The sequence below is a fragment of the Tetrao urogallus genome (genome assembly GCF_951394365.1).
Source record: "Tetrao urogallus genome assembly, chromosome: 7".
NCBI classification, from domain to species: domain Eukaryota; kingdom Metazoa; phylum Chordata; class Aves; order Galliformes; family Phasianidae; genus Tetrao; species Tetrao urogallus.
This window is the reverse complement of record NC_136820.1, coordinates 30807829-30831729: the sequence shown is the minus strand read 5'-3', so window position 1 is coordinate 30831729 and position 23901 is coordinate 30807829. Positions and strand designations below refer to the sequence as shown.

The window sequence follows — 23901 nt, the reverse complement described above, 5'->3', positions numbered from 1 at the left end:
CTGCTGAGAACCTGCTTGGGAGAGTATGTCAGAATAACTGACTTCATGCTTGTAGAAATGCCCAAGGTATTTCTAGCTGAGAAGTACATAAGTCTGCTTCCTCTGGAGGTTTGCGCTCCTTAAGAAGTGAGCAGAGAGAGAGGGAAGAAGTATGGGTTAAGTGCTTTATTTAATCTCTCAAGGATTCTATCAATAAAACCATTCAGAGAGCAATTCTCTGTAAATTCTGCCTTCTGTCTCTCTGGAATAAAACATAGGGGCATGTTAAGGGGCATCTTTGTCCTGGGTGAAATATGTGGTTTTAAAAATTGTCTTCAATGTAGATATACAGTAAGTATGAGTACTTCGTACTCAGAGGGAACTGATCTTCTTCTGATACAGAAAGGAGAGCTCAGGATGTCAACAGTGGTCTGATGCCTCTGATTTTGTCTTGCTTCGAATATGTCTTACCTTACTTCCTTGTAAAAAGAAATATCAAGATGTTTTAAGCCCCCTGGCTATTTCTACTTATTTAATTTGTAAATTCTTTGGGTAGAACTTCCAAAGCTTGACTAATTGCAGCATGAATATTCAGTAGAAGTAATCTTATGTAAGCATTTATTGCATCCAATGTTTGGATTTAAGGCACATTCACACTGTGTTAGTGTGATGCTCAGCACTTGCATTGCGATCCCTGTAGTTTGCTTCTTCTGCCACAGATAGGAGATTAAATTCAAATTGTTTTTTTTCTTACGATGTATTTATTAAAAACTAAACATCTCTACTTCAGAAGTTGTTGTCACTGTGTTTTCTACTGGAAAATATTTTTACTGTTTTTCCTGACACATTTCTGACAGAAACAGTGTTTGGACTGATCACTGGAACTTCTTTCCAGATAGCTAAAGGGAAAATCCCTGATTCTATTTACTCATACTCTGTGCTTGTGCCAGAGTGAACTACTTAAGAAACTCTTCCTTTTTTTTTTTTTTTTTTTTTTTTTCTTTCTCATAACTGTGTAGAAAAGGAAACAGGTGATGAAAGAGTGTGATCATTTTTTCATTTATCTGTTTTCAGGAACTCTCGGAAGAATAAACAAATGGTATGCAAGTAGTGCTGCCCATTTGCTCATTCTGACATTTTAAAAAGAAACAAGCATTAGATGATGCAGTGAAATGTTTTGTGGAAATGCTAAGTCACAGCTTGAACCAGTGATTGAGCACCTGGTGGGAAGGCAGGGCCAACCCAGGGGAGCTCAGGTGTATGCAAAAGGAAGGGTTGCAGCCAGGATCCACCCCTTCCCAGACCTCATTTAAGGTTTTGCAGTGGAGGTAAGGGTACCTTGCTGGAGATCTCTGCCTATTTGAGGCCTTCTGAGGGTAAGCAGGTGGTTTTTTGTTTTTGTTTTTTTTTTTTTTTTTTTTTTTTTTTTTTTTTTTTTTTTGTGGGTGGTGGTGTTTTTTTGTTGTGTTTTTCTTCTTCTTCTTTTCTTCCTCCTCCTTTGTTCAGTGACTGTGGCTGCTGCATTTGGGCTCATCCGACTTTGCTGTCCTGCTGTAACTGTTTTCCATTACATTGTAGCATTACAATGGGGAATTGTATTTCATACAGTGCTGGTGCCCCCATGCTAAACTTAGTGATTTAGGCTTGACTAAAGCATCCACACCAGCATTCGCTTTTGATCTAACATTTGCAAGAGACAGTGAATCCACTCATGCTAAAGAATACTTATCTGATAACATAAGGGTAATTATCCTCTCTGTTTCTTATTTTCAAGGCACAACCAGAAGGTTTTTAAATCTGAGTTCATAGGGTTTTAACTCCAAGACTTTTTTGTTGTGTCTTTCTCATGCTGGGATAATGATATTTGATACTAGTACTTTTTCTCTCTAACGGTCCTAATGTTTCTGCTAACCTGAACTTTTAAAGCTTATTAGTCTTTATGTTCTTTGGAAAGCAAAAAATAAAATCATAGAATTTTCTAGTGCAATAATTGGATATAAGGAATATAATGAACCATGCATATTGTTAAGATAAAAGCTGTGGCCTTATTGTTCATGATCTCAGAATTAAAACTAAATGCCACTAGGTTTGGAATGCCTCTTCAAATTTAGTTGCCTTATACCAAATTTTACCTCTTGAATTCCACTCAGTGAGGTGTCCCCTTCACCTTCTTTTATAATTGTTGTTACCATAGATTGCATCCATAATCAAGCTTGGATACAGCTAACAGCCATGGAAACATCATCTTGCACTACACCAAGTGCATCTGCAATCAACTGGTGGTCCCATTTATTAACTCTTCCCCTCTGAGGCAGTATATAGATAAGAGCCATTGTTGAGATTAGATAAGATCATTGCTGAGATTGAGTGCTAGTAGAGAAGACTGCAGTGAATGTTACAATGTGTGTAAATCATTTGTGACTGCACATAACTTACTTAGGAGTATTTCAGTATCTCTGCTAGTTAATACTCTGTCCTGTTCCTCTGATACTGGTCACGTCTCTCCTTCTTTGTCTCAGGGAGGCAAAGGTTCACCCAAGTAATGCTGCTAATCAGGCTGTGCAGTACAAGCTTAGGAAAGACAAGCAGGTTGGTTTGATTGCAGAGATACTAGTTTACATCAATTACTTATTTAAGAGACTGTGATGGATTAAATAATGCTCATTGTTGGCCTGTATTTCTGATTGCATACTGTCCAATTTCACTAATTTGTGGAGATGGGGTAGGAACAGGTAAACTGCTTTTTTTTTTTTTTTTTTTTTTTCTTCTTCTTTTTTTTTTTTTTCCCTGCACTATTAGCAAAAGCTTCTTGAGCTTCTTGTCCAGCTCAGCCAGTCTTCTTCCCTGCTGGCTCATCTTACAGCATAGGAGCACAGTCTGTTCCTGTGCTTTTATTATTTCCTTTTGAAGGAATGTCCAGCCTTCCTGGAGCCCTTTGCCCTTCAGGACTAGCTCACAATTCTCAACCATTGTTCTAAACTGTTAGAAAGAAATCCAGAGTAGCAGTTTGGCTGACCTCCCTTCTGACTCATTTGCAGCATCAAGCTCTACAGCACTGAAACACTCCCTAATACAGAGAGTCAGCCCACAGCCCCTCCTTCCTTGCCCATCCCTTCTAAAGAGCTTATAGCTCTCTATTTCAATACTCTAGTCATGTGAATGATCCCTCCATGTTTTGGTATTGGTGACTAATTCATAGTTCTGCTGCACAATGGCTTGTAGCTCTTCCTATTTGTTGCTCGTGCTGCATGCATTGGTGTAGATGGCTATTGGTCTCACCCCTAATCCTGGCATACTGCTGCTCCAGTGAGTCTGGTTTTATCGCTTTCCCTCTTTAAACCTAGTTTAAAGCCTTCTTGATGAGCCATGCCAGCTCCCAGTCTAGGATTCTTTATCTTTTAGAGATAGAGCCTGAATAAACTATCCCACGATGGGGGAGTGTGGGAGGGAGGGCCAGGATGATTTCCTCTGATGGCATTAGCCTATTAGCCAGGTGTTAATCAGGTGGCTTCCTGCTTATCTCAGCATTTTTCCCTCCTGCTGAAGTGATTGAGGGGAGAAAAACCTCCTGGGCTCTACTCCTTCAACTAGCTGCCCCAATGCTCTGTAGTCCCTTTTGATAGCCCTTGGGTTTCTCACCGTGACCTTATAGTTGCTGATCTGAACTACCAGAAGTGGGTAATAGCCAGAGGGCTGTGGTAGATTTAGGAGCTTGCTGGTAATGATACCCCTGACCTGGACCGCAGGGAGGCAGCATACTTCCCTGTGTGTAGAGTCTGGTCAGCATATATGGCCCTCTGTTCCCTTAGAAGAAAGTTACCTATGATAAGCACCCTTCTTTTATTCTTGACAGAGACAGTCTTGAGGCATGGGGATAGCTGACTTACTGTAGTGGAGCCACGTATTTCCCTATGTGTTTTTTGGAAATAAGTGCAGCAGCATCAAATGTCAGACACCAAACCTGGGAAGAATCAAACTAGCTTCTTTACTCTCAGCCTCTGGGTAGAATGCTTTAAATTGAGTTGTAGCTTTAAGCCAAGTCAAAGCTGCATAAGTGTGCTTGTGCTGTTGTCTGAAGCTTATGTGATGCTCCTTGTATGTTCCTCACACCTGCTGCTCTGTTAAACAATGCCAGAGTTGCATATGTTTGTATAGCTTGTGGGTTTTTTTCAGTAGTTTCATAAAAGAGACAAGCTACTTCCCACTTCACTGGCTACTGGATTATGAAACTTCATTGAATAATGACTTGGGAATGTTGTATTGCATCCACCCTTAACACTTTTTTTGTTGAATGAATTCATTTCCCATGGACTGTAAACTTAAAGGATTTTTCCCACATTCTTACTTCCTTTTAGGTGTAGAGGAATCTGCTCCTTAGTCTTTAGTGTTGTTTTCAGTGTGAAACATTCCACAACACTGCAGACATTGAGTAACTTACCTTCTTGGTACCTCTTAACAAGATCACATTAGATTGTACCCCTGTACTCCCATCCCTGGTTCCCTGTGAATTGTTTGGACATGGTTCATACTTGTTTCTAACATCTTCCTCTGTGAACAGTTCTCATTCAGTGGTTTTATTGTGTTCAGGGTAATGGCATGCTATCGTTCCTTCACAATGGCCTTCTGCAGACCTGAATTCACTGGCACGATGGCTAGAGTGCACAGTTCATCAAATATCTTCTGCCCTCTTGCTTTTAAGGATATCAGGGGTAATATAACTTCTCCTCAGCAGTGATTGTTTGTTTGTTAGTTGTTTCTAAATAAACATAAAGCTGCAACTAATTCCTGAGAAACCAACTTATCCGATATTAGTTCTGCATCTGAATTTATCAGTAGAGGCTACAAGAAACATAGCTCTGTGAGTAATCTGCAACTGTTTTCATGGAGTTTATTAACAATTATCTAATTGCCATTTATTGGCTTTTGTGAAATTATGTTCAAGCTTAGGTTATCCCTAGTGGCTGCTAATATTTGTAATTTGTCCATTTTTAGTATTTTTTTTTTTTTTAATCAAAATTCAGTAGTTAAGAACATGTTGAAACTTCGTCCTTATGAAGGCAATTAAGTACGCAGTTATACTTCCCTACATGATGTTGGACCAAATATGATTTACATTTCTTCACTTTTGTTTTTTTTTCTTACACCTGAATTTTGTCTCAGGTAAAACATGTTTTACACATGCGGTGTTCTGGACACTTCAGGAAAGTTACAAATTGTGATGCCTGAATACTACTAAAATTCAGGCTATGGATGTTCATGTATAATCTATGTTGAAGTGAGGGTAATCAGCTGTCAAAAGGATTTGCCAAAGGTTTTGGTGAATTTTATAATGTTTATATCAAGTTCAGTGGTTGTTTTAGGAATATCTTTAATTCAGGAGTTTTCAGCTGGTTTCAATGGATTACCTGCCAACATTCACAAATGGTAACTGGATAAAAATGTGTGCTGTCTGGAAGCTTAAACTTTGCAGGAATCTGCATTACTAATGGAAATTTTGTAGGCGTCTTTGAACTGAAAAATATGACGATTCCTGATAATCCAGAAAGGAATTAATTCAGACAGTGTCTGTAGCCTGTGTTCTGCAGGAAAAAAGGAATGGCTGATCACAAGGTTGCCTTCTGGCTCTCTATTATGTAAAGCTCCTTGTAATTAGAGAACTATCCTCAGCTTCAGGGAACCTTTGTCCAATTCCTTTCCTTGCCTTTGACTTCCCATGTGAATGTGTATGTCAGCAACAGAATTAAAGAAACTTGTGAGGTGTCTGGGAAGACAGTTAAGTATGAATCTGAGGATCAGCTTCTCTGTAAAAGGCAGGGAAGTCTTGAGTTTGCCGAGAAACAAGAGTATTTGTGTTCAAAGAGAAGATGGTAGAGGGTATTCAGTGGGGCTTCCGGTGGCGCTCAGGTATTCAGCACTGTCTTCAAAGACAGTGTACAGCTGCATAAACACCTTGATCTTTCTCAGGATTTTGTGACTGGACAAGAAGTATCTCTCAGGCCTGGGCACAACTGAGATCGCAACAACTTAGGTACCCAACAATTCTAAGCAGACTTGGTAGTAAAACAACACCAAAGCTTCTATAATGGGACTAAAGGTTTGACCTTTATTTAGACTTATCCAAGTATGGATGGGGTTTGTTTTTCAGTCTGTTTACGGATTGGGAAATAAAAGCTATCAGCAAAACAAATAAATTGTAATCCTGTACATCCAATCCTATATGTTTATTGTAATTCCTTCAGTTCTGCAGCCATGCTCTCCAATTGCCTCAGCCAGGGATAGGAATGCAAGGTTTGTTGTGTCCTTGTGCTTCTGCAGCTCTGGATCACTGATAGCCAATCAGGGAGGGAGACACTGCCATGTCCTCCCCTATCCTGCCAGCTGCTTTCTCGGGTTCTGCTCATCCTGTCCAGCTCTCACATGTTCCAAGAGTAATGTCAGGTTTCCTTCAGTTCAGATTTTAATGCCAAGTTAATGGTTTACTTTTTTTTTTTTTTTTTTTTAAAGGAGATGCTGTATTTGTTTAATTTTATAATTAAACAACTGAAGGAAAGCCAAAATGATGGCATCTCACATTGAAACAGAATAGCCCTGTGGGCTGTCTAGTAGTTGTATTTTGGCATCTGTCCTGGTGCTATTCCTCTGGGGAAACTGTTTGACAAACTTTATTCACTACTAAGCATTAGAAGCATTAGAAATCTGTGTTTGATGGGCATCTGGGTTTACTGCTACTGTTCAACAGTGAGTGCTGTGGTGTGGCAGCTACTTTTGGGAAGGTTGGTGTACAGGAAGAGTAAATAGGCTGATTTGTGTCTTCTTGTACTGGGGGAAGAAGGTGATGAGGTGATGGTGAGATCCTGAAACTGAGTTGGACTCCTTATCTGATTAAACTACCTGGTATCAGACAATCAAAAATGTAATGCTTTCTTGAAAATACTTCTCTTCCTCTGTGTCAGCACTTGGTTGCGGATAGTATGTCCTAAACATACTTGTTTTGGGACATTCTGTTTTGATTTGGGAGTATTGAATTGCTTGTCTGAACTTTTCCTAGAAGAAATGTGAGCGTGTGTGAGAAGAAAAGCAGTGAAGAGACGGTGCTTGAATGAATCAAGAATTATGAGCCAGTGTGGATATGGAAACCAAAGCAGATATAGGACTAAAGCATGTGTCTGACAACTCATGAGTAAAAAATTGCTAATTCTATTTTGCTGCATTTGGAGAAATCAGCCAATTCTCTGGGCTCTGTGCGAGTTCTCTCAAGCTTCTTCAGTGTATGTCTTTGTAGCACTGATGTTCCTTATAAGAAATCAATGTCAAGGGGGTCATCTTATTAGTGAGAGCTAATACTTATGTCAGTTCTGAATTCCTATATTCCAGAATGGCAGCAATAAGAGATGTCTTGTTTTTCTTTTCCTATCACAATGATATCTAAACAATCTTGAGAAATGTCAGCTTCATCCAGAGAGCCAACCATTCAGGTTAACATCAAGAAGTAGACATATAAATGGAGATCTATGGCGGAAGAATGTATAATGCAGAATAAAAGTTTGTGTATGAAAGAAAAGCTTCCACAGTGTGTGGAAGAGAAGCCATATTTAATCTATTACTAAATAATAAACATTGAAGACTTAATAAATAGATAATTGTAGTATGGGAGAGCAGCACAGCATAGGTTACATGGTTCCTGTTGGCATTCATACTGTTCACCAGCTCCTGATTTGGAGTGGACCAAAAAGGCTCACTAGCATTTGAGACAAGATGATCTTCTAAAATTCTGTGTGTGATAGAAGGTAATGAGCCAAGCCCCCCAAACCTGACATGCAGGAATAAAGTGGCTTTCTGAACAATCAAATCTTGAATCTTGAGTAAGAGGTAATTTAGATAAGGTAGCACAGGCTGAAGGAAGATCGTGCTGTGGAGCAAAAATATATTGCAGACCACAGGATTCATGGCATGGTGCAATGGAACTAATGGGAAGTGGTTGGATCCCAGTGGTTCAAAATCTGTGTTGTCAGGTATGTCCCTTGGGGCTACTGTGTATCACATTACTTCAGGGCTAAGTAAATCTGATTAATTAGTGAAAAGATGGTATTTTAATAAGTGCATTTGGGGGTTTGAAATGGATATTGAAATCAGGAAGTTAGATTAGAAGAATCATATGTTATATAGAGGTCTAAAAGTCATGCAGTACCTGTGCATTCTGCATAAAAATAAAACTTTCTTGTGCAATGAAATCCAAATTTAGCTATCAGGAGCATATCCATATGACTTCTTGCTTAAAAAGCTGCAGCTTTTATTTTCTAAATGTTGTCTTTGATTTAGAAGTGGAGTGGAGAGTCATTGTTTTATTCCTACAGAAGTTCTTACAAGTGCGTTACGTATTTACGTGCAAAGGCTCTTTTTTGTGTATGGAATCCTTATAGAAAATATACTTTTCAAAGTGTATTTCATAACCCTTCTAATGTCCCTTCTAACCAGGCTTTGTTGGTATGTTAAAAATATATATATGCATAAAGAATTCAGCCTAAAAAAATTTATACAGAGTATAAATATTTTTCATAATATTGGTTATTGTTTTCAAAATACTGGGCTAGAATAACAAGTGCTGGTGTAGATCTGTTTTATTATTATTTATTGAAATCAACAAAGAGCCCTATGCTACCTTCAAATGAGAGAGCTTTGGATGAGATCCTGAGAGCTGTTTCATGCACCTATGCAAACAAATAGCATTGTCTGCTTGGTTTGTACACAACAGGTATTGGCATTTTATTCTTGGAGAAAACAGCAAATTGTATCTCTTTGCTTGACATTTTCAGTAAACTTGGTCCTATCTATTAGCCATATAAGACAACCTGCTCCTTGAAGAATTCTGTCTTTCTTGCATGAGCTGCAGCCCTGTGCCTGGAAGCTGGAATTTAGTAGTGAATGAGTGTACAGATTGTACTGTCAGGCCACCTTGCACTGGTTTTCAGTGGGAGTAAAGCAGACCTGACTCAGCCTCCTAACGCAGGGCACTCAGAAATACAAAGAATCATATTCTTTGATAGAGAAGATGACAGAGCATTGGCAATGCTCGTGTTTCATGAAGCATGACTTTTCATTGTGTTACTTGCCATGACTGTTGCAAATTAAATTCCAACCCACAAGCTCAGCTGTGGGAGAGAAAAGGGTGCTGGTTTTTTTTGTTTTTTTTTTTTTTTTTTTAAATCGGTATCTGCATAGGCAGAAACCCTAAGTCCTGTAACAGGTAATCATAAAAGCAAACTGTGGATCTTGAAGCAGTTACTGTTCTTAATATGAGTCTGGGGTATGTCACTGGAAGCAGAATAGAGCTCCCATTGTAAGTCTAGGTATTCAGGCTGCTATTATATGTTTTATTTTTTGTTTTGCTTTCTCATCTACTCACACACAATCCCTGTCTTTTTTTTTTTTCATTTCTCTCTCTGCTTCTGCCTCTGTCTTCTCTTTCTGAGGGAGTTTAAGGTGGTGTTATAGGTATCCCTATATTTAGGCCCTTTGAGCCCATGACTGTTCTGCACTCCTGTTCAGTAACTAAGCAAATACCTATATATGTAAGCATTCAAGGAGCAAAAATGGGAGAAAGTAAGCCCTAGCAGCTATCTGAAGACAGGATCCCATTTTATTTTTTCCCCCCAAGGCCTTACAATGCTAATGTGCAACTAAGCATACCAGCAGCTGCATCATAGCAAAAGATGTTCTAGGAGTAATAACAGAATGCACAACTATAAAGAACTTCCTTTATTGAGATTAGGATATGTGCATTTTCATTGAATATTTATAACATTGCATCCAAAGCATTTCAGAAAAATCAACAATCTATTTTTTGTGATTATATAATTATGACATGCAGTATAAACTCCTAATAAAATTATGTTTTTCCATCAGTTCCTTTGCTTACAGCTCACTGATTACACAAAAATTCACCAACCACTGTGTGCATGTGCTCACCAGCCTAAGCTTCTCTGCAAGTACATCTCATGTCTTTTTGACAGTTTGGTCTCTCCTCCATCCCCTTGCCATCCGAGTTTCTGCAGTATAGCAAGGGTTCAGCAATCCTCAGCAGATACACTTTGAACATTAGAGTGCTTGTACACAAACCAAGGAAATCTTATTTAACTATTTCTAAGGCATGAATATAGACCTCTTTGACCAGATGTTAATGGAGGACAAACTAGTGTTGGAAAGATGAGAGCTTTCCCTCAGCTAATGCCTGTCCAGATCTGAGCCCCACTGGGCAGGACAGTGAAGAGGAGCAGACACCATCTAATAGGAGAGGTTGGCCATCACTAGAGATTTTGAGTGACTGATACCATGAACACTTCTCTCATACTCCTGTCAGAAATGGAGGGTGAATGGGGGAGAAAAAGGAAAAGGTCTGTGTGAAAGCATGTCTGGTGTGCAGGATCTCAGGAGGCTCGTTTGATTTAAATTTTGTCACTGAAATTGCTTTATTTCAGTCAGAGCCTGCCCAGGCTTCTCACTTTTTCTCTCTCCAGGTAAAGGAGGATAGGGACTTCATTTTGCCTTCAATTTTTTGTTTCTTTTTAACAATACAGGTTAGTCTAATTACACAGCAGACTTGTTGATAATGTAGTTTGACTGTTCTGAGTACTGGGGATTCCTCTCCCAGCCCTGTCGAATTCGTGTTAATTGCTTGTCTAGACAAGGAAGTATGAGCACAAATTTGACAACCAGTACAACGCATGGAATAATGAGAGAGAGCATATAGGCTTCTGGAAGATACCATCTGTATGCTGATGGATTTAGGAACCACTTTCCACCACAGACCAGTGTGTGTGCGGTGCATAAAATCAATGTCAGATATCCCAGTTTGGACTAGAGGAGAACAAAGAAGAGAAAGAAGTAGAGGTTAGAATACTGAATTGAACCAGAACAACTGCAAATTACAGTGCACAGCAGACTTCAGGGAATGTGTGCCAAATTTGGGACTAAATGGGTCTACTGAAATGAAAAAAGATTTATTTTTTAATAAAAATTCAAATGTATCTCCAGGATGTGATTTTTTCTTTTTTTTTTTTTTTTTTTTTTTATTCTCCCCCCCCCCCCCCCACCAACAACCTTGATAACTTTTTCCACACATTGCCTAATGTTGCCGTATTTGTAAAAACACAGAGAAAAGGCTACAGTTCATTTGAGAGGTCCAAGCCTTTCATATGCTTTAGTGATAATCCACCCGGAACTACACTGTGCAAGTTCTTCACCTAAGTAAAACATTAACTCATAGTATTTTCCCTTGCTAGCCCTGTTCCTGCAGAGGCACTACAGCACCAAACTTCTTTCTGATGTGGGGTCAAGATGATGGTGTTAACAGAGGTAGCTTTGTTAAAGGCACAGCAACTGTTAGAGCCTGCAGGAACTGGAGGCTCTCTTTAGATGCTTGATGTTGAAAGTACTGGAGCGATAAAGTCAGTTTTCAAAATTGTGTTAACTGAATTATCTTGTGAACCAACAAAATCAGCCCAATAAATGGCTAAAGTATTTTGTGACTGTGTAATTTGGCAGTCATTAACTCCACAGTGTCATTTTTCCATTTGTCAGTTAGCAGTTTAGATCTTCCCAATTTTATGTTGTTGGTGTAATAACACCAGTTGTTCCATAGGTAGACATCAGGGGAGTTGTGTTTTTTATATGTGGATTGTATAGCCATGTAGATAGGCAAATATATATTAATCAGGTGATAGTGAATAATACAGATATGGCATTTAGAGTTAGAATGGAGGAAAGACACTGCTAAATCGTTCTGTGGTCATAGTTCATTTAAAAAAAAAAAAAAAAAAAAAAGGAAAGTTTCCAACTGAGAAGAAAAATGTTTTTTTTAGAGAAAATCTTTTTCTTACCTGTACAAATCGAAATTCTCTCCAGTTGACACTGTTGCTGACAGAAGGCAAGGAAGTTATTCCAAGAAGAACAAATAAAAAGAATCCTAAAATCCCCAAAGCCAAATAAGAGTCACTAAGCCAGCCATTTGTGTTGTCAAATGGAGTAGTACTATTGTTCAGTGCCTGAAGAAAAGAATACCACATATATCTTAGTGTTAGCAGTTTTAGGATCAATATGAAGAAAAAAATATCATTTAACTAAGAGATAAATATTACACATTATCTGAAAAGGATTGGGTATTTACTTTGAATGGCTACTGAAAATGTGAGAGTGGCCTTATGTAGGTTTTGTGTACCTATAATTGCAGTACTTATCTATTGTAGACCTACTGTGAGGGCAAGTATTCAATTGTTTGTTGTTGAGTAAGGTCAGGAACTCAAAATATATGCTAATCCCTGTTCATTGCAGGGGGTTTGGATTAGATGACCTGTAAAAATCCTTTCCAATTCAAACTATTCTTTGATTCTATGATTCATAAATTTATATAGAGAAATAGAGAGATACATTTCTTTATTCTTTATGTATTTCTTGATTATTTCATTAATATGTAAGCTACCTAGGAGGACGGTATTTACCCACAACTCAACATCAGAAACCTTTGGATTTATGATTTATCCATGGATAAAAGCAGCACAGAAACTAGGAAACTAACCTCATTAAAAAGGACAATAGACAAAGTCGATGTGAACTTCTAAAGTTTAGCATCCCTGGTAATGTTAGTAACAGGGTTAGAGGAAGAGAAGACATAGAGCAAGGAAAAAAATTACCTGTGAGATGGTTCTGTCCCCAGTTGTCCATCTTACATAGTAGCGAATTGGGGTAACGAGAGTATAAACAACATGCAGAGAAGCAAACGCTAAGGCTACTAGTCCAAGCTGTTTCCTACACAGCATCCATTTGTCCAGCCAGTCTGGAAAACGGCTGTATTTGGTACCTCTGTATAACTGAATAATTGCAGCAAATACACCAGGGAGATAAACCAAGGCAAGAAGGACGAGTGCCATTATAGGGCAGATCCGATTTGGAATGGAAATTGCAAGAAAAAATGAATAATCCCTATTTTCATAAACACAAGGGTAAATTACATCACGAACCAAACAGTAGATGAAGAAGAATGCGGTTAGGCCAAGGGACAAAAAGATGGGAAGCTTCCACATTGGAAAAAGCTGTAGAGGGTAATTTTCTATTTCCCGAGCAGCCAAGAGAGATCCTTGATCTAACGGTGTGAGTCCCAGTGCACGAACAATATCCATTACCATTTGTTTAGCTTCTGTGTCATCTCCACAGACAAACACCTGCAGTCAAAAACAAGCAGGGATTTTATTTTGACAGACTTTTGTGACATTTTCAACTGCGTTTCTTCCTGAATATGGGCAATATGAGCATGAGCTTCTAGGCTCCTTATTACCTCCCTTGTTAGCCTTAATTTATATAGATAAAATTGTTATAGGTAATTTCTTGATCAACAGTCCCTAGAATTAAGAACATCAATCTTTCTTTTCTTTGGTGAAATACATCGCTTCAAGTGGCAAAATTTTGCATGTGCCAAGAACAAAAATTACAATCTTTGCTTAGAGCACTTGAATTTCAGCATGCTCTTTTGAAGATCCTGCCCACAGTTTATAAGCACAAGGTTTTGTAATAGTAAGTAGGAATAATATTTTGTATTGCCACTACAATGGTCTGTAAGAGCTTCAGTCAGGACCTGGGGGTAGAGACAATTCAAATGTAATTTCTCTGTCATGAAATTTAGTATTATTCCTTCTTGTATCTAGTAAAAGTGTGAAGAAACTCTTTTTTTCTGAGTAGGAATTGTAATACTTCTTTTGGAATAGGCAGAAAAGGGGCAACTTCTGCTGTCATTTATCTAAGTATGATAAAGGTTTCAGATGCCTAGGCTTGTAAATCATTGGTTTTTAGTTTAGGTGAAACCACTTCTATCAGCAGAAAGCAAAGTTAACAATAATTTGAATAGTTGCATGTTCAGAGTAGCTGAAAACAGGGAATACAGAATACAGAACAGAAATAAATTCTTCCACAAAGATGCTTGATTGTTTCCTATGACCAGCTTGCCTGTGACTGGGGAGCTCATTAACATGGCTTGCACACGTTGTTTTTGTGTTAGACTTCTGTTTTGATGTGATTTAGAAAACTATTAATTTTTTCACCATCCATCTATTTATCTCATTGCTTATACTCATTCTATTGCCCCATTATATCCCTTACATCCCTTTTTTTGCACTCTTAGGTGAACAAGTGACACAGCCCTCATTTCCTTCTGATTTACTGGTTCTCTGTTTGTAGCTGTGTTTTCTTTTTTTTTTTCCTTGCTTCCCTAATGTCTCTTAACAGCTATCAACATTCCTTGTCATGTCATATTTGAATCCCAAAGTAAATTTTAGCTCGCGTTTAATTTGAGATTTGCAATTACAGTGAAATTTTCATCTCAGCCTTGTCTGAGTCATATGTCCCAAGTGTGTGTTTTGTCTAACTGTTAAAAGCCCATATGATACTTCATAACTCTATGAAATAGCAAACTCCTGCAGTTCAGTCTTACCTGCCGGCTTGCATCCAAGGTGCCCGACTGCAGAGCCCAGGCTGACACGGTGTTAAAGGCTTTCACAACCCTAGCGCTGGGCACCAGCTGAGCCAGGTACTTTGCATTGGATTCAGGATACTGGTTTATTTTTAAGTTGTTGCTTATGTCCACCAACACTTTTCCACGGAGTGTTTCCTCTAGTGATGCAAGGAAGTCGTAATGTTGCCTCTGGATTGCTATAATAATGATGGCAGCTTTCTGTGCTGCCTCAGCATGGCTCAGCACCTCTGCATCCTTGGGAATCAGGCTGGATGGCCATGGGCTCCGGCTTCCAAATATGACGGGGTAGCCAGACTGAATCAGTTTATGGCCCAGAGCTCTTCCAAAGTCTCCTGTTCCAAATATACACACTGTCTCTCTTTTGTTAGATGTTTTGGGAGCCAAAGCCATTATGTTGGAAGAATTTTTATTCATCTATTTAAAAACAAACAAACAAGCAACAAATTAAGTAAAACATTGATCTCTTCAAAATGAAAGGCTAATTTGTCTGACTGTACAAAATAAATATCCGAGAGTTTTCTTGATTCTTAATCTGTATAGTTTTTAGAAAATGAATTCTGGATTTTCAGCTCTCCATCTCTGACAACGCCCTCCTTTCTGTTCATCTTCAGCTGAAATATTGCAGTTTTCCTTTCTCAAAGGGAAAGCAGGAGGAAAGGGTACAGGATCACCATGAGCAAGGGCTGTACATGTTTCAGGATCATTTCTATTTCTTTATGTTATAGAAAAGCATTAAAGTTGAGTGTGACTCTAATCAGATTAGAACCGGGAAGGTCTGTTTGTAAAACACTTGAGGAAGTGGTGTACAAGCTAGTTACAAATCTGTGTTGTCTGCAGTACTTTCTCAATATGCCCATTCAATGCCAGTTTGGTTTGTTATTGTTCATTTTCCTGAAGAATGTCCCATGAAGTGTTTGGATGGTGGAACGGGTGTATTCCACGTTGAACATGTGTTACTCTTAATGAAATTCTCTGAGATTTTTATCTGTCCTCCTTTATCACAGTACCTGGAGGCTTCAAAGACTTTAATGTATTATCCATGACATAGCAGTATGTACGCTCCGTACTTACAGAGTGAGACCCATGACCCAAATGCAGAATCAAACACGGCTGCTCCAAAGGTCTTCTGATAGATCCATGTGCTGTTGCCCTCACTTTACAAAAAGGGACCCAAGGATAGAAAACCTGAAGCCTTAAGGCAGATCTCTAACAGGAGATCTTGTGAGACCCTTCTTTCCAAACAGCCACCAATTTAGTACTTGGAGCAGCCATGTTATTTTGCAGGAGCCCTAGTTCAAGGCTTTCACAGCATCTCAGGTAAGTGGCTTAATTAAAGCTGTGAGAATAACTGATTATCCAATTTTCAGGACAGAATTGCATAGAACAGTTAGCTAGATCCAAAACAATTGCTCTGCTATGGCTGTTGATTAACACTTTGCTTACATTCCTACATGAAGTCCTGCTCAGAATGAAACTTAAAATATAGAGATTATACTCTTCTTTTTTTTCTTTTTTTCCCAGTGTTCTTTTACACATTTGAAACTCATCCTCTGAGGGCTCTTTTACTGTCCCATACGGCTCCAATGGGAGGAAAGCTGTACAATCCTTTTAGTGGATAGTCTGTATTTCAAAAATGAACAGAAGAGTTACATCTGTAATATTAGAAAATGGTTCAACTCAGTACCTAATGGAATTCAACTTACTTTTCTCAAATTTTCCTTTTAGCAAAGTGGGCCCCTATCCAAAATGAAAGATAAAACTCCTTTGTAATACATGTTTGTCCAGCTGAAAACTTCTGTATTTGCCCCCAAGAAATCATTAAGTTATTGCTGAAAGAACTATGCAAACCATTTTTTTCACTAGAGTAAGACTGGACAAGAGAAACTCAACAAACCAACCATCTCTAATGGGTTTTATCAAGTGATATATTTAGTATATTTACCACCAAGAAACAAATATATGAAGAGTTTCTGTTGTTCAGTATTACTGAACATCTCATTTGCTAGTGAACACTGAACTTGTCTTGCTGGGAAAAAGCAGAAGAAAATAAGAGGGAGATGAAACGTAAAACTAATGTAAAGAACAGTTTTTCTTTTTTTTCTTTTTGTGTGTCTGTACAGTTTCTTGGAGCCCTATCTACATATGAAGGGACATGTACAAGGCATTGAATATTATTCCATAAAGAGCTGAAGAGAGTTAAGGCTCCCTTTATTGCTAGTGGCCTAATTTAATTTAATACCACTTTTAACAGGAAAGATAGTTTGCTTGAATCAACTAAGCAGAATTTACTTATTTCCTTATTAAGAATTAGTTGTTATAGTGATGCCCATTGCTGCTGTGATAGTGCACATTACATATTAGAAATAAACTGGTCATAAACGATTTTCTTAACACATAAGGTATACTGTAAAACATATGTTAATTGAATCATGCATCTGCTATATCAGAAAATAACATGTAAGACAAAGAAATTTTGTTTTTAAATCCCAGGCTGTTTGGATTATGCCTCCTTCTGATAAATAAGGATTTTAAGTCAATTTTCTCAATTTAATTGTTTTCAATTCAACATGTCTTCAAACATGTCTTTGTGCCAACTGGCTGTTGTTAAACTGAAAAGGCTGTGGGCACTGCAGTTGACTTCTGGAGATTAATTCAGGCAGTAGACTGCACAGATAAATTTGGGCTTTGCTGTGTGTATTTGAACAAAATGAACAAAAGGTACCTTTGCTCTGATGGCAACCCGGTAGGTCTAAAGTTGAAACAAGGAAAATGGCCTTATAGAGTCCGTTACAGTGATAGCTGCAATGAGAGAAGATATTCATTTGCTGTGGAAAAAGGCTTTCTATTGTCCTACATCAGTGTGAAAGATATGATGAAGTACATCATAAAGGACATAGGACCAGCCTGGTGTCAGAGCTAAACCCAAAAGCTGACACTGCGTCTTGTTAAGCAGCTGATGGCAGCAGTGTTAGCTTTGTGCCCACAAAGCTGGGCCCTCTCAAAGCACTGGAGGAAACAGAAACACTAGCAAAGAAACAAATGACCATCCTTTGTTCTTCTACATATGTACCCAAATATTGTCTGAGAAAAATCACAGCTTTGTGGAGCTCTGTATTCACATATAATACTTTTGCATATGTACATCTTCCTAACATTGGTAAGCTAGTGATGCTTGTTATTTCAAAGATATTCCATGTAATCTTCTTCCTGATAACTATGTCCTTTCTTTTCTACATAGTTGTACTTTTATACAGTGAGTTATCCTATTTTTAGGGAAAATGGTGATAACCTCTGATCTGATTGTCACTTGGTCAGTAATGACAGAAGGAGGCACTGAAGAAGCAAAACGATCATTAAATACTGCATAAACATTTGGGGAACTGAATCAAGATACAATTTTCTTCCAGCAATTATATATAAATACCTACGCAGGAATTTGAATGAATACAGGAATGTTGCTTTGTACATGGGCAAAAAGGAGGGATTTCCTAGCAAAATCATTCTGCAAATGGAACAGTGCCAAAAGTGGAAAAGCAGATGTGGGACTGAGACAGACAGGGATGGAGAATGGAAAGATCAGACAGATGTAACATGAAATGACAGTCAGGAGAGCAATGGAATGATTCAAAAGGTTGAATGACAAGATGAAAGGAGCAGGAAAGAGAAATTTTACTATTTACATTTTAAAAAGAAGCAACTAAATAGCAATGGCAGTGATTTTGAGATTATCTAGCCCATCTCCCTCCCTAAGGCAGGATGAACTACATTTAAACCAAGCCTGATAGATGCTTGTTTAACCTGTTTGTGGATCTGGCAGTCTCCCTTGCTTTCTGCTGTCTCACTGGTCATAACACAAGGCAGATTTTCTTCTGTCCAATCTGTATTGGGCTGTATTGCCTCCTCCATTGTACACTCAGATGTCATTTTGTCCTCCTTCTCTTTTTCAGAAGCTTTTGTTGGACATGAAAGCTGTTACGATTTCACCCTTCTCTAGATGAAACAACAACAGATCCTTCCCTGCACCTCATGCTTCTGAGAGTGGGAATCTTCCTAGGCTAAACTCTTCCAACTGATAATTAAAAGTATGGTGCTAAAACTGAATACAGTACTCTCACTGAGATCTCACCAGCTGGAAAGGATTACTTCGATTGCCTCATAGACAACACATCATCCCACTGACACATCTGTCTTATTCACAGTACAGCTGATTCAAAGTCAGCTTGGGATGGCTATATGTACTTTAGCAAGCAGTGTGTGGCAACAGGAAGGAAGACAGAGAGTGAAACAGCTGGTGCTAAGCACATGGTTGTGCTGTCTGAGCGCAGGATTTCCACCTTGGAGCAGCCTTGGTCTAGCATTGCAGCCTGAATGTCCATTAACAGCTGCAGTGTGCTGGGGTGCACCCAAAGCGTATCATCTGGCTCAGTCTTTGTGGGAAGGAATCATTTTCTTCCATATACTCCAAGAAAACAAAGCTTGATAATCAGCGATTTGCTTCAAAAATGCAAAAAAAAGAACTGAAATACTAGTGTACTGCATCCTGCAACATCCCGTTTTTTAATGCAGACCTGCTCCAAAGCCAATATCTCCATCTTCAACATGTACAGTTCTTTTCTGAGTTGCTGTATTGTGCTCTAGTCCCTGTTAAATAGCACCATATTTTTTTAGTCTGTAACTTCAATTTGTCAAGATCATTTTGATTTCTAAGGCTGTCCTCTAACGTGCTTGCAGGCTTTTTCAACTTTGTCAGATTGTCAGCTTTAATAAGCATACTGTCTGTTCCAGCATCCATGCCATTTAATAAAGTTCCAGAAGAGGACTTTAGCCAGGAGAGACCCCCAGTATATCTGCAGTAAATTTAGCCTTCCATTTTGACAGTGATTAACAGAGAGACTGAAAAAGCTTCTTTCACTCATTCTGCAGAATCCTACCTTATGTTAGTTCAGTCAGGCTGCATTTCCCTCGTATGCTTATGAAAATATTCTCTAACATGCCGTATTAAAATCTTCACTCATCTCAAGCTGCACAGCCTTTGTGATTCACCAGACCTGGTATGATCTTATAAAAGGAGATTAGTTGGATTTGGAATGCTTTCTTCTTGATTAATACATGAGTCTATAATCTATTTTTTATTTTTTTTATTATCTTCAATTTGAGAATTGTTCTTAAATGGATTGGGCCAGAATTCTGCACCTCCTCTTTCTACTTACTTTTCAGGATAGCTGTTATTCCTGTGTTCCCAGTCTTTGAAAACTTTACCTCTTCCATGCAGTTCTTAAGTGTAGTTATTAATGGCTGTGGAAATGCTTCAGTTATTCCCTGAACAATTTAAGGCAAATTCCATCAGCCTCACTGATCCCAAATCATTTAACTCACCTGAGCATGATCTAATCTGTTACTTCTGTCACCCTGCCTGAATTCTCATCTCTTTATTACTGATGTAGAGTGAAAAAGGCATTGCAGAGATGCTTTCCTAGAGTGATTAGTCAATAGCTTTCTCTCAGTTGAATACTGGATAAATCCCTTTCTTGATTTTCCTTTGACAGTTTATGCTTTTACAGTATTCTGGATGTAGTTGGATGTACTGGATGTACTGTTTAATTATTTTTTTGTACAGTAGCTTTTCAAATTTTAGCAACATATCTGTACTGTTCTATGTTTGTCCATAGATTTTTATTTCTGTATGACTTTATTGTTTGAAGCTTCTGAAGAATTCACAGCTTCAGCTACGTGGCTGTCTTCCTGCAATCCTTCCTCTGCCTTGCAAACGTTTTCTGTCTCTCTGTTTTTAATGCTATTTCTATAAGCAGGTTTCAAATCCTCAGATCTCATTTTTCCTCTCAGATTCTACTTCTCATGGAACATCACCTGCCCACCTTCTGAGTTTAGTATTGTCGTCTTATTATTCTGCTAGGTGAACAAATCTGTTTTTGAACAATTGATCTTGTCTAGTGGCCCATAGTATCTCTCAGCTGTGACTGAACATCTGCATTTTCTCCTGTATAACATTCCAAGATCTTCTAGAACTATATCCTTTTATCACAGAATCACAGAATCACAGAATCACCCGGGTTGGAAGGGACCTCAAGGATCATGTAGTTCCAACCCCCCTGCCTAGCAGGGCCATCAAACATACACATTTAGATCAGGTTGCCCAGGACCCCCCGTCCAACCTGGCCTTGAACACGTCCAAGGACGGGGCATCCACAACCTCCCTGGGCAGCCCGTTCCAGGGCCTAACCACTCTCCTTGTAAAGAACTTCCCCCTAACGTCCAACCTAAATCTTCCCTCCTTCAACTTGGATCCATTTCCCCTAGTCCTGCTATTGTCAGCCCTTTTGAAGAGTTTACTCCCCTCCTGGGTGTAGGTTCCCTTCAGGTATTGATAGGTTGCAATGAGGTCGCCCCGCAGCCTTCTCTTTTCCAGGCTGAACAAGCCCAACTCCCTCAGCCTGTCCTCATAGGGGAGGTGCTCCAGCCCCCTGATCATCTTAGTCGCCCTCCTCTGGACCCTTTCCAAAATCTCCATGTCTTTCTTGTACTGAGGGCTCCACACCTGGACACAGTACTCCAGATGGGGCTTCACAAGAGCCGAGTAGAGAGGGACAATCACCTCCCTGTCCCTGCTGACCACCCCTCTCCTGATGGAGCCCAGGATCCCATTTGCCTTTCGAGCTGCCAGAGCGTACTGCTGGCTCATGTTAAGTCTCTCGTCCATCAGGACCCCCAGGTCCTTCTCTGCCGAGCTGCTCTCAAGGACCACTCCTCCCAGCCTGTACGGGTGCCTGGGGTTCTTCCGGCCCAAATGCAAAACCTTGCACTTTGCCGTGTTGAACCTCATTAGGTTCACCCGAGCCCAGCTTTCCAGCCTGTCGAGGTCCCTCTGAATGGCATCCCTTCCTTCCACCGTATCAACCACACCACTCAGCTTGGTGTCGTCAGCAAACTTGCTGAGGGTGCACTCAATTCCCTCATCGATGTCATTGATAAAGATGTTAAAGAGCACCAGTCCCAAGACAGACCCTTGGGGGACACCACTTGTTACCGGCCTCCACCTGGACATAGAGCCATTGACCACCACCCTCTGTCTGCGGCCTTTCAACCAATTGCTTATCCATCAGGTCGTCCACCCATCAAATCCACTTCCCTCCAATTTGGAGATGAGGATGTGGTGGGGGACCATGTCAAAGGCCTTGCTCAGGTCCAGGAAAATGACATCGGTCGCCTTCCCTTCGTCCACCAATGCCGTCACTACATCATAGAAGGCCACAAGATTAGTTAGGCATGACCTTCCTTTGGTGAAGCCGTGCTGGCTGTCTCGGATCACATGCTCATTCTTTATGTGATCGAGCATGTTGTCCAGGAGGATCTGTTCCATGATCTTCCCAGGCACGGAGGTGAGACTCACTGGCCTGTAGTTCCCCGGGTCCTCCCTGCTCCCCTTCTTGTATATGGGAGTGACGTGACCCTTCCTTCAGTCGTCCGGGACCTCACCTGACAGCCACGACTTCTCAAATATGATGGAGAGTGGCTCGGCAACCACCTCAGCCAGCTCCTTCAGGACCCTGGGATGCACGCCATCCGGCCCCATAGACTTGTATTCATTCAGTCTAAGGAGGCACTGTCGGACTTGCTCTGCCCTTACAGTGGGGAGGGATTTACCTCCTTGGTCCCCACATAGAGGTTTGGGGATGCAGGGCTCAGGGACGTGAAAAAGACTAGAATCCTGGCCACCAGTGAAGACCGAGGTGAAGAACTCATTCAGCACCTCAGCTTTCTCTTCATCTGTTGAAGCCAGTTCTCCTTTATCTTTGATTCAGGGAAAAGGTTTAGATAATCAAGTGGAACATAAGGACTTTGAGAAGATAAACGGCCCAGGCATTGTCAGGAGTTTGATCCATAGCTGTATAAAAGAAAGGTTAGCAAGTAAGAAGAAAGTTAATGGCCAGCACAGCTGTGACTGAGGAAGGTTATGGTGTAGTCCACCAGAGGATCTAGTCTCTGAGGATTTGTCTGTTTCTGTTTTTTCCGAATCTCATTAGAACAAGGAGTAGCTGAACTTTTTCACGCAGTATCCATGTATGTAAGCTCTCAAGTCTCTCAAAAGGTCTTTTCAGCGAAATCTTTGTAACTCTCTGGTCAGGAAGAACTGGAAAACACTGAGTTCACGACATGGATTCAAAAATTAGCTTACATATCTTGCATCACACAGACAACATTGAACTCATTTCACCAATTCAGAGATTGTCTCAAGCAGATTCTCAACAGCAGTACTGAGAGAAAGCCCAGCACACCACCAGACTTGATGGGATTACCCTTCATCAACTTGTTGTGCAACTACAAGCTGATCATGAGTTGGTGAATTGCGCCTATGGCAGGAGCAGTGAAAATAAATCCCTTGCAGGTGCCCTATGCCCTGAAGACGTCTTTGAACAGACAAAACAGTATCAATGAGGTTTGCCTCTGTGTACACCTGATCCTTCCCTGCCACTGGTAAATGTACATCCTCCTTAAACAAGGGCAGACTGCACTATGGCTTACCACCAGTGCTTTCACACCCTGCTAATGACATGTATTCATGCTGGTGGCAATGAAGAATAGTGCCTACAACCAAGAATAGAAAGATAATGGATTGGCCATTTTTTACATTTAGTCTTTTTTTTTTTTTTTTTTTTTTTTTTTTCATTCAAATCCTTGTATACCTATATACAGGCATGGTGAACTTCAAACAAATAAATACATTAGTATATATTTCTGTTCGGAATGGTTGGTCCTTTCAGGTCTTTTCTTTCCCGTGCTGTCAAGTTCTACAAAGTTAAACAATTTCTGTTTGAAACTGAGTTAATTAATTTTCATTATTGTCTTAGCAGTTTACTGCATGTACTGACACATAGAAATAATTCCCTTTTGATTTTTTTTTTTTTTTTTTTGGAGTTTTGTCTCAGAAAGTCTGAGATGTGAGTCATCTATGATCAAAAGTGCCCTAATAAGTTAAAATTAAATAGAGTGGCCTATTAAATACAGCAGAAAATGAGGATCGTTAATACTTCATTTCTTGCATATCCAGTAATACAGCTTTGAATGTATCTTTCTGAAATGTTTTACACATGCATAATATTCAGTAATCCTGGAGTAAAACTTGGAAAACAAGTGAAATGTGACTTAAAAATTCTCACTGGAAAGACATATACACTATTCTGAGGCAATCTCATTTTCTTAAAATTTCATGTTTCTATCTCCACAGAGAGAGACTGCACTCTCTAAAAAACAGCACTTCTTTTAAGCTGACAGTTGTAGAACCAAATCTGCCCTAAATTACAAACTGTATTTTCTGTTGTTTGCTACACCAGAAACTGAAAGGCATGTGGCTAAACTACTCTCCCTTGATTAATCTAGTACTTATA

General features: G+C 39.5%; 1 protein-coding gene across 1 annotated transcript; it reads right to left on the bottom strand.

The window, feature by feature from the left end:
- Nucleotides 1–10563: 10563 nt before the first annotated feature.
- Nucleotides 10564–14911, bottom strand: STEAP4 (STEAP4 metalloreductase; the record flags this gene model as incomplete). Its single annotated transcript, XM_079538057.1, has 4 exons — nucleotides 10564–10833; nucleotides 11856–12020; nucleotides 12666–13193; nucleotides 14456–14911. The coding sequence occupies 4 exons, from the start codon at nucleotides 14909–14911 to the stop codon at nucleotides 10564–10566; spliced, it is 1419 nt and encodes a 472-aa protein (XP_079394183.1).
- Between the last annotated feature and the right edge of the window lie 8990 nt (nucleotides 14912–23901).